The sequence below is a fragment of the Lampetra fluviatilis genome, chromosome 11 (genome assembly GCF_964198595.1).
Source record: "Lampetra fluviatilis chromosome 11, kcLamFluv1.1, whole genome shotgun sequence".
NCBI classification, from domain to species: domain Eukaryota; kingdom Metazoa; phylum Chordata; class Hyperoartia; order Petromyzontiformes; family Petromyzontidae; genus Lampetra; species Lampetra fluviatilis.
In genome coordinates, this window is record NC_136285.1 from 10,836,074 (window position 1) to 10,847,792 (window position 11,719).

At 47.4% G+C, this 11,719-nt stretch overlaps 1 protein-coding gene across 1 annotated transcript in view; it reads left to right on the top strand.

Annotated features, from left to right (window-relative positions):
* Positions 1-11,719, top strand: part of LOC144934900 (laminin subunit beta-2-like) — an 80,113-nt gene that overhangs the window by 45,379 nt on the left and 23,015 nt on the right. The window contains exons 11-15 of the mRNA XM_078861169.1: positions 2,726-2,838; positions 8,096-8,175; positions 8,739-8,874; positions 9,438-9,596; positions 10,765-10,892. Coding sequence (XP_078717295.1) covers positions 2,726-2,838; positions 8,096-8,175; positions 8,739-8,874; positions 9,438-9,596; positions 10,765-10,892 — 616 coding nt within the window. The remainder of the gene's footprint in view (positions 1-2,725; positions 2,839-8,095; positions 8,176-8,738; positions 8,875-9,437; positions 9,597-10,764; positions 10,893-11,719) is intronic.

The window sequence follows — 11,719 nt, forward strand, 5'->3', positions numbered from 1 at the left end:
AGACAGTGCCATTCAGACACATAATATTTTTATTACTTTATTATTTCCCTTCTACGTGACTTTACCGAAAGAACCAAGAAGATGCCCTAAGTGACTTGGGGGAGGAAATCCATGCAGCATTGGACTGACAACGCAAAATCTATAAGTTGAATTTCGATTTAAAGCTTTCGTGACTGCAGGGATTCATCTTCTTGGTTCTTTCGGTAAAGTCACGTAGAAGGGAAGTAATAAAATAATAAAAATAAAACATAATAAAACAATTGTTTTATTATTGTTTTATTATGTTTTATTTTTATTATTTTATTACTTCCCTTCTACGTGACTTTACCGAAAGAACCAAGAAGATCTATAAGTTGCTATTGTAATAAAATTTGTTTTAATATGAATACAATTCTGTCAAGTCCAAGTGTGTCTCCCTGTGGAAACGTCACAGAAGGGTGATGCTCATCTCTAGTGGCAGCCTTCCGCACGCTGCCAGTGTGAGTCGGTGAAGGTCAGCAGCATAGACGCGGCAGCATAGAAGCGCAGCACAACGATTGATTTGTCTGCGCTGTCCTCTGCTGCCCGCTACATAGCCACGCAAGCCCTATGGCAAGGCTGCGTGGTGCTCGCCCATTCAAACACTATCCACTGATGTGGACTCGAGTCATGTGACTTGGACTCGAGTCAGACTCGAGTCATGAATTTGATGACTTGCGACTCGACTTGGACTTGCATAACAATGACTTTGTCCCACCTATGAGATGTGGACTCGAGTCATGTGACTTGGACTCGAGTCAGACTCGAGTCATGAATTTGATGACTTGTGACTCGACTTGGACTTGCATAACAATGACTTTGTCCCACCTATGAGATGTGGACTCGAGTCATGTGACTTGGACTCGAGTCATGAATTTGATGACTTGCGACTCGACTTGGACTTGCATAACAATGACTTTGTCCCACCTATGAGATGTGGACTCGAGTCATGTGACTTGGACTCGAGTCAGACTCGAGTCATGAATTTGATGACTTGCGACTCGCCTTGGACTTGCATAACAATGACTTTGTCCCACCTATGAGATGTGGACTCGAGTCATGTGACTTGGACTCGAGTCAGACTCGAGTCATGAATTTGATGACTTGCGACTCGACTTGGACTTGCATAACAATGACTTTGTCCCACCTATGAGATGTGGACTCGAGTCATGTGACTTGGACTCGAGTCAGACTCGAGTCATGAATTTGATGACTTGCGACTCGACTTGGACTTGCATAACAATGACTTTGTCCCACCTATGAGATGTGGACTCGAGTCATGTGACTTGGACTCGAGTCAGACTCGAGTCATGAATTTGATGACTTGCGACTCGACTTGGACTTGCATAACAATGACTTTGTCCCACCTATGAGATGTGGACTCGAGTCATGTGACTTGGACTCGAGTCAGACTCGAGTCATGAATTTGATGACTTGCGACTCGACTTGGACTTGCATAACAATGACTTTGTCCCACCTATGAGATGTGGACTCGAGTCATGTGACTTGGACTCGAGTCAGACTCGAGTCATGAATTTGATGACTTGCGACTCGACTTGGACTTGCATAACAATGACTTTGTCCCACCTCTGCTATCCAGGCTCCAGCCTGCTTGGCTCCTGAGATCTGACGGGACCGAGCGCATTCCGCTTGATTTGGTCACAGGCTGCACATGACAAATGGCAGCACGTTTTTGTGTGTCTCGGCAAATCGGGCACGATAAGAGTAAGCGACTATGCAGTATTAATGATAAGATGAATTCAATATCACTTTATCGATAGATTGTGTTTGCGTCATTCTGTGGGCTGCATGGAATCCCAGTCCATGGCTGACTACGTGAGCGCGTGAGCGCGTAAGTTCGATTCTTGCACAGGGCCGACGCCAGTGACGATTATCGAAACTAATCCTGGGCCTTCCCGAGGTCGACTCAGCCTCAAATGGGTACCTGGTGTGGTGTGTGTAAACATCGCCGCTGGGGAAACGATGGTGGACCGTGGGTGGTGCTGGCCACTCACCCATCCACCCGCCCCCTCGTGTGCCGTATCAGCCTTCATAGGTGCTGCTTAGGGCTGGACGATTAATCGATTTTAAATCGAAATCGCAATTTTAATCAATGCGATTAGCAAATCGCAAAGGCTGCAATTTTTTGCGATTTGAAAATCCTATTACTTTCTTGTTGGAATTGTTTTCATTTTTATTTTTTTAATTTAACTTAACAATTGTTCTATGTTTGATTGTTCTATTGCAATAAAACATTTTAATAGAGACATGTTGGAAGCAATTCATATCTTTTAAGTTCTCATCCTTACATTAGAATATATAGAGCAGTTAATATTTTGATGGTATCATGTGGTAATGCTCCATCACATGTTTAAAATCTGAATATTGAACTGAAGCTTGACTTAAAAAAAATTAATCGCAAATCAAATCGCAATCGCAATATCTGTCATAACAATCGTAATTAGATATTTCCCCCAAATCGTTCAGCCCCGGCGCTGCTGCTCCACTAACGGCACTCACCCCAAAAGGGTCTGTGAAGGCTACGAGGGTGATATTGTTAGGTTTTTTCGGTAAAGTCACGTAGGTAAAACGTTTAACCTACGTGACTTTACCGAAAAATCCTAAGAATATGAATCCTTGCAGTCACGAAAGCTTCAAATCTACGAGGGTGATCTTTGTCTCTGCGTGCCCGCGTGTAACTGCACAGCCTGCCAGTGCAACCCCCTGGGGACGCTGCCGGGACGCGCGGCGTGCGACTCCGCCACGGGGGACTGCTTCTGCAAGCGCCTGGTGACCGGGCGGCGCTGCGACCAGTGTCTGGTGAGGACGCGTGGGGACAGCAGAAAAGAGGGCCCCCCCCCCCCCTCCCTCAAAGCGGTTGAAATGTTGGTGTAGCAAGTCTTCGGCTTGCTGCTGTTGTGCTGTATGTATATCTCGGATGGGCCGAAACGTGGGACGTCGCACCGTACGACACGGAAACACGTCGGAGTGTCTTCAGCTGGTTCTTTTATCGTAGAAAAATACACGCTTCTTTTGGCCTCTCATCCCAATTTTTTTTCTTCCAAATTGTGATGTCGGTGTCAAGTTTTCAAGTTCAAGTTTCATTTATTAGGTACAAGCCCTGTGATCCATTCGGCTCTTGAATCGGGTGCAACCGCAACAAACAAACAACACAAACATGAACAAGAAAACATCTTAAAGTGTCGTGTCGTAGAACAGAGAATCCACTTGGAATTCTGGCAGAGCTTTGCATCACCCCGCGTTCGAGAACAATCTGCAGATGGAGATATCACATAACTACTTCTCAATTTCCTTTAAACAACCTCTTATCCACACACGAGGGCAGGGTGCTGTGCTCTGCTGTGCTCTGCTGTAGGAGAGGCATATTTGTCACTTGACAACAAAAACTGCAGTTTTTTGAGTTTTCAAGTTAAGTGAAAAACCATATTTAATGTACGGTCATCGCTGACTTGTGCTGACACGATCACAGCGGTGTATTCGAGGACCCAGTTTAATCACTTGCAGCCGCCCCTATTTGAACCCATGTTCTCAGCTGTGCCGGCTTCGTGCTTAGGCGCCCCGAGTGAACCGGAGTCAATCTCAGAAAAGTCTGAATTAGCGCGGACCGTGGCCTCAATTTATACGTCGGTCGGAAAAACTGCGAAATTGCTAAAAAAAAAATGCCGTGCTTGCTGCGAATGAAAAAAACTGCCCGAGAAGCAGTCTCTGCGAGCGCTTGAATCGAGAAACTCGTCTCACTCCTCCAGAGAGCCTCGAGGAAGCTGACAATTCGGCCAAATCATCAAAATGAATTGAAGCTTCAGATTTTAGACGATAAACCATAATGGAAGCATTTCTAAAAAGTTTCGGCCTGAGGTTTGCCGGATCGCTCGGAGGTCAGAGCCGGCACCGCTGAGAAGCCGTACTCGCGTCCAGGCCTGCTTCACACGTCCAGTGCCTTCATGATCTTCCCCTCGTCACCAATGACCGAACAAAAAAATAAACTCTTTAAAAGTTGATTTCGCACTTAAATTTGGCAAAATGTAGCGTGACTGCCATGCCCAGGGGTCAGCAAACGAAATAACAAGAAGATCCATTTTTTTTATTCAGTTAAAAAAACTCAATATTTCAAGAGCCTCAATGCGTGTGAGTACGAATAAATAACACCACGAAGCGGTCCCTCAATGAGCCCGCTGGTTGCCGACCCCTACCCATGGTGAACTGGACTTCCATGGTGAACTGGACTTCCATGGTGAACTTGACTTCCATGGTGAACTTGACTTCCATGGTGAACTGGACTTCCATGGTGAACTTGACTTCCATGGTGAACTTGACTTCCATGGTGAACTGGACTTCCATGGTGAACTGGAACTCCATGGCAAACCGAAATTCCATGGTGAACTTGACTTCCATGGTGAACTGGACTTCCATGGCAAACCGAACTTCCATGGTGAACTTGACTTCCATGTTGAACTGGACTTCCATGGTGAACTTGACTTCCATGGTGAACTGGACTTCCATGGCAAACCGAACTTCCATGGTGAACTGGACTTCCATGTTGAACTGGACTTCCATGGTGAACTTGACTTCCATGGTGAACTGGACTTCCATGGCAAACCGAACTTCCATGGTGAACTGGACTTCCATGGCAAACCGAACTTCCATGGTCAGCGGTCGGCAACGAAAATAACAAGAAGAGACAATTTTTGTTCAAATTTCATGAGCCTCACTGCAGTCCTTAACAGAGCCACATGCGGCTCTGGAGCAGCAGGTTGCCGACCCTGGCCATGCCGCATCTGTATTGGCAGGGCGTGTGGGAAAGTGTCGCCCTCTAGTGTAGATGAGAGAGCGTTTGAAATGATTTTTTGAATTAGTTACGTGGTTTGATCTTTTTTTTAGCTTTTTTCGCACGCTTGTACCCGAACATGCGTTCTCTCTCTCGTGACGCGACGCCGTTAGCGCGATCGCAATACAATTGGGGGGAAATTACAAAAACAAACTAATCTAATAGTTGAACGGAAATAAGGCTAAACTCGTTTCATTATTTATCTATAATGATGACTGTAAATCTATGAAAAACATTCTCAATGTCATCATACCCACTGTATTCTATACACCATGCTATATTCATATTTTAAAATGTATATCTATTTCTCCCAGAGTGAGCTCATTTTCCCATTAAAGTTTAAGCAGGTACGCCAAAACGGCAGAGCTGCACATAATACGCGTCATGCCCTCGAAGGGATTCGGTCTTAATTAACATCACACCTAATCGCCACGACGCTGCGTTTTACTGCGTGGCAATTTGCACAGCCACACGTACCAACAATCCAGCGTGCAGCCCTTAAATAGGAACTTCGAGCCCCAAGCTACTCGCTCGTACGTTGGCTGAAAGTGGGCGACTGCTACCCACCGTGAGGCCCCCTCTTGCGAGTCCCGTGCGATGGGAGGGCCTGCAACTGCCAGACGGCTCGTTTTTAGCCGCCGCCGATTTGTGCCGGCCACCGGCCCTGCTATTTTTACGCGCATGTCAACGGAGTGAAGTCACGCGTCGGCTCACATCCCTCTCGAGCGGCAATGGGGGAACGAACGGGTTCGTGGTTCGTCTCCATCGCTGGTGGGCCGGTCTTGTCGGATCTCGGAAGCTCAAGTTTCATTTTTCATTTATTAGGTATAGCCCTGTGAGCCATTCGGCTCTTGAATCGGGTGCAACCGCAACAAACAAAAAAAACAAAAACATGAACAAGAAAACATTTTAAAGTGACTATGTGCAAACAGAAAATCCAAGAAAAGACAGCAAAATATTGCAGAAAAATCACCGTACACCAATACTGTGTGCAAAAATCCCAGTGGGATGTAAGTCAAACAACTAACAACAACAACCACAAGACAACTTAGATTAAGGCCATCAGTCTAACTCTGTGCTACAACAAACAAACATGGCCAAACCGAAAAACTTTTTAAAAATCACCAAAATAAAGCCATAAAAGCAATGAAACAGTGATCATAGGAACTGTGACCGAATTTTCACAATAAACGACGTAAACAACACGTACTACCAAACTCTGCAACCACAGCTGGCTGCATGAGTCACTCCACAACAGCAGCAGGAGCATCAGTCGGAGTGTCAACATTTTTCAATGCACCTTTAAGATCAGCACACGAAATCAAAACACAGATCATACTTTGAAGCTAAAGCATGGTGCCCGGTGACCACTACGGCTCTTGCGTGCGGCAATTTGAAAGAGCCTCGACAAAACACGAGATGTTCCATCGCGAGTGATTACTCGGGTGGAACGTGCCATTGAAACAAAATTAATGCGCCGCAAGCTGTCATCGGTGGCTGTGGGGCCGTGATATTTTGCCGTTACGAGAGGGCATTGCAGCAACGTCCGTTGTTCTACTGTACTGTACTTGTGTGCCTTCACTTCTACGTCCCTAGCATTTAGAAAGCTGCACTGAAACAGCGGCAGTGAAGTACGGTTAGCCGTTTTGTCAGTACAGCAATGAATTGACATAAGAGCTGTATATGTAATCGAGATATAAAGTATTTATAAAATGATCGGCTTAAAAAATGTTTGAGTAATTGCTCAGCATTGCTGCAACTTGGTGTTTTAGCACAGCATTAAATATTAATCGGTATTGGGGCCAACCCCAGCCAAATACTCTAAACGCGTGATGTAGATTCTAAACGTGGAGGGAAAAATCGGAGCACCCAGAGAAAAATCCACGCGGCCACAGGGAGTAAATTAAAACTCCAAATATCGAGGCGTCAGGGTCGGGATCGAACCCGCGACCTCATGTATTCCAGGCGAGGTAGTGAACATCTCGCCACCGTAATGGAGAGGCCTTCATCCAGCATTGAATTGACAAAGTGATGTGAATTATCATGTTAATCTTATACAACATGTATCAAGCACAGGGTGTTTAATTAATTGAATACAAAGAATCAGTGCTGTGAAAAAAAGGTTTTTTATGCAATAAATAAGTCAGCCTCCATGTGATGATATCAAATAATTGCGATGTCTCAAGATAATTTGTCTGATTTTGATTTACACGTTCGTGTGAGTGTGGGCTGGTGTAACTGCTCCAGCCCAGGACGAAGAGAGAAAGTATTGTGTGAAGGTAAAGGTTATTTGCTGACCTGCAATAAGACCCACTCTCAATGTCTCCATTGCTCATGTAGCTGCAGTGTAGGGTTGTTTTTAATATACGCTCTCAGATTCAATAGCATCTGAAATAGAATGGGACAATGGCTGGCAATTTTTTTCCTTCATAAAATCTCTGATGGAGACTGAAGCCTATTTTTAAAGATATATATTTGCAAGGGCGATTTTTTACGTGGATAAATAAAGATTCTGATTCAGATGTTCGCTTTACTGAATTGCTATACATATATTAAGCTGATAACAAAATTATTAACACCTCATTCGAGACCAAAATAGAGCAACACCACATGAACTCTCTACCAAAACCCTCTCGTGGCTAGCAGCCCCCGACATTGGCATTGGTTCCTAAATGTCAATCATTGCCATATGCAAGAATAGAATATGACATGTACAAAAATTAAGTGCCATATTGAGATTGCTGTATCAGTGACGCAGTGTTATGAACCCAAAGACGCACCGGTGTACTGGACCAGTAACGATTTGGCACGTTCTGTTTTCGTGACAAACCTTACCAATTGGCTGCGTCGGGTGGTGGCGGGTTTCACGACACATTTATATTTACGCGATCTAACCCCCCAAAAAAACCTATATTACGGATGATATTGGTCGTGAAAGCCTCCGACGTGTTAAACCAAAGACTTGAGTAGGACTCCTGGCCACGGCTGACAATCAGTGGCATGCGATGTTGGGCCTCCCCGTTCATCAACCCACACAGACAAACCACGGTGAAGTATGGTCAACGAGCATCATTACCCGACACGGCGTTATTCAGCGGAGAATCGACCACCGGTTGTAAAGTGAAGGAAGATTTTGGCAACAGCTCTCTGTGGAATTGTTGTGATTTTTGTTATTGTTTTTTTCATCCCACGCTTTTGCTGCCCTTCTCTTCTCTCTGTTACAACGTTCAGCCGGGACACTGGGGCCTGGGCCACAACCTGAGTGGGTGCAGGGTGTGCGAGTGCGATGACGGAGGAGCCATCGACAACAAGTGAGCGGTGGTCCATTGCAATCCATACATATGCACACACGCACACAAAGACCAGGATCCTCTGTGTAGCCTACACGGGCTGTTGAGGCAAGTGCTGTTAGCCAGCACATATTCAAGTCTTAGGTACGATGCACCACATGCCTTTGCCTCCCCAGTCCTGATGTTTTGCACACTCTACCGGCTGCTGATATAGGCGACAATTGATGAGCAAAGACACAACATGCCAAGCGACCAGCTACAAACAAATACTAGTCTCTGTGTTTGCACACTCCATGTAAGGACATCAAGGATAAGGATTTTCATTCACAATGCACTTAAATTCCACGTCATCTCAAAGTGTCTTACGTACCTCAGACATGAACCAGGCTACTCCTGAAGCAAGACGGCTCACCAACCTCGGCATGAACATGCATTGACGGAAGAAGGCGACACAAAAAAATTACAATCACAAAACACGGACTTTTACCCTGGGATAAAAGAAAGGAGCTGCCAGTGTCGCCACAAATGGATTCTCTCGGCAGGACCTGACCCCGGTGACCTGTGACCCCCTGTGCCCCCCGCAGGTGTTCGATGAGCACCGGGCAGTGCCGCTGCCGAAGTCACATGACTGGACGCACGTGCGGGCAGGTGGAGCCCGGGTATTTTGTGGCGGCGCTCGATTACCACACGTACGAGGCGGAGGAGGCCACGCGCTCGCCCGTAAGCGTCGTTCACCTCCCGAATTAAATTCCGAAATGACGAACGTAACAGAGAAGCATTGCCGCTGCTGCCTTTTTTTTGGTTGCGATCGCGCCAGACGGTTCTCTTTGTCGGGCTGTACCCGCGAGTAGTCCGGCAAGATCGGTGTCTCACCGATCAACACGCGGTACACCCCGGGAACATGTCACGGAGCTGTAAGGACCTCCACTAGAGGAGGGAGCATCTTGGAGAGCCTCCTCCAAGAGGGTATTTTGGTCTACTCTTCCGCACTGGCCAGACGTCTCGGCAGCAGTGGCAGTAGCGGCCTTGTCTCCCACTGCACGGGCCTTGCCGATCGACTCACCGCGGCGCGCCCTGTTTATATCGACCGGTGGACGGAGGAAGAGGGATTTAGACGAAACTTACCGCGTCGTTTCAACAGACCGAATCGAACCGGCGACCTCTGCAATGCAAGTCCAGCTTTGCTCGATAACCACGTACGCACGTGCACATGGTGTCATTAAATTAGAGTCATGCTACGTGGACGACGATGACCGTGAGCTCGTTGCCCGCGCTGCACGCAGGGCGTGACGGCGGTGGTGCGGGAGCCTCCGCGCGAGCGCGCCGCGGCGAGCTGGACCGGACGGGGGATGTGCCGTGTGCCCGAGGGCGGCCGCCTCGACTTCAGCGTCTCCGTGCCCTTCTCCATGGAGTACGACCTGGTGCTGCGCTACGAGCCGCAGGTGCGCATTCCCACAAAGACACAAGGGCAAGTTCATAACGCAGGTTGTTTTTTTTTGGGTTCGATCGCGTAAATATATAAATGTTGTGTCGTTAAACCCGCCACCACCCGACACAGTCAACTAATAAGGGTTGTCACGTAAACAGAACGTGCCAATTTGTCACTAGTACAGCACATCGGCGTGTTGGATAGCCAAGCCACAACATTTACAATCTGAGTACGACGTTTCGCCAGTAATTACAACCAGCTTCGTCAGGCGACAGACAGATATATGGAGAAGTCCACCTGTTTCGTTCCTTACATAGAGGCATAGGAAGGACCAAGTTCCTTCGCACCAGGTATCCTTCGCACCAGGTACTCATTTTGAGGCTGAGTTGACCCAGGGGAGGCCCAGGACCGTTTCAGACAATCGTCACTGGCGTAGGCCGTGAGCGGTAATTGAGCTTGGATCTCTGCCGGGTTTGTAACGCAACGCGCCCATCGCTACGCTATGACTCCCCACGCGTTTCCACACGCGGACACTCATTGGTGACTGCGGGCCCCAGAGCCAGACCATCAATCACATGATCCAGCAGCACTCTTTCTGTCTCCTAGTCATTCTTCTTTCCTGTGGCAGGAGGGAAAAGCGACAGCTTTGAAATGCGTTAGAGAGTTTAACGCTAAGTTTTTTCCAACAAGTCCGAGGAAGCAGCAGTCAATGCCGTGTGAACAGCAACAACACCACCACCACGATGTACACGAATGGCACATTTCTCGGTAGACGTGTCCATCTCCTCGCGTAATTCCAAGTATTGGGATTGTCGCATAAATAAACAAGCAAAAAAAGCCGTGCTTTCGCTCACGAACGGGGGAGCACCTTCCTCCAGAGGTCGCAACAGGGTACCCGATACCCGTACCCTACCCGATACCCGGCTACCCGTACCCGGCCAGGAACGGGTATGGGTACCCGTTTGCGACCCTGGTGTGGCCGGGTACGGGTACGGGTAGGCTGAGTAACCGTTTGTCACTCATTTCGGGTAGGGAACGGGTAGGGAACGGGTACCCGTACCCGGCCGGGTACGGGTACCCGTTTGCGACCCTGGTGCGGCCGGGTACGGGTACAGGGGGTAAGGAATCAAAACCCGTTTGCGACCTCTGCCTTCCTCTCTCTCGACCGCTGCGTGGAGCAGCTGCCCGAGGAGTGGGAGGAGGTGGTGGTCACCGTGGAGCGACCGGGTGCCATTGCGGCGAGCAGCACCTGCGGCAACACCATCCCGTCCGACGACCTCGTGTCCGTCACGCTGCCGCCCAGCTCCAGGCGAGTGGCTGACGAGGGATCGGGGGGGGGGGGGCACGTGACGTGCGGGTCACCCAACGCGCGCCTTGACGAGCCGTGGGCGTTGTAAACCACCAAAAGAAATCATCTACGGGACCTTTTTTGGCAGTATGAAAAAGATGAAAAAATATAGAGTAGGATTATTTTTGGCAATAAACATTGATGTTAAGAAGATGTTCGCATAGTTTTAACTGCTCAACCCGATACTTGCATTTACATTGTAGTGTTCGCCTTTTTGGCGTTCTCTGGTCTCATTCCGGTGGGACAGGGCCACACAGAAGGCTGTCTCTAGTGTAGGCCAATCGGTTTCAAAGACAATGCATACATTACGCTGTGTAACAAAAAAATGTGTTTTGTTCCTGGGTAGTGAGTGTTATTTCCGAATTGCTTTAAGCCTCAAAAGTACAGAAAATGGCTATTGTTCCCCACACACTTTGTTTTTGCGACCAGGACAGTGATATTTTGTAATTTATCTATTTTCAATGACAAAACGTGTGCATTTGTGTTATTCCTTCACATAAACTCCTGGTCACAAAAGCAAAGTTTGTGGCGAAAAATAGCCATTTTCTATACTTTTTAGGCATAAGCAATAAAAAATAACACTTACTACACAGGGACAAAAATCGTGTTAAATGGTGTTATCAGAGCATGTTTTGTCAGCATGTTCTACCACAAGTATGTCTGGTTAATGCAGACTTGTTGCCTCGCAATTGGTATCTATTTGGCGTTCTATTGCCAGAAAGGGTAAAGCCCCTTCTTATTTTTTCATCTAAAACAATTAAGCAGACGGCATTACGTTTCCGTCGATA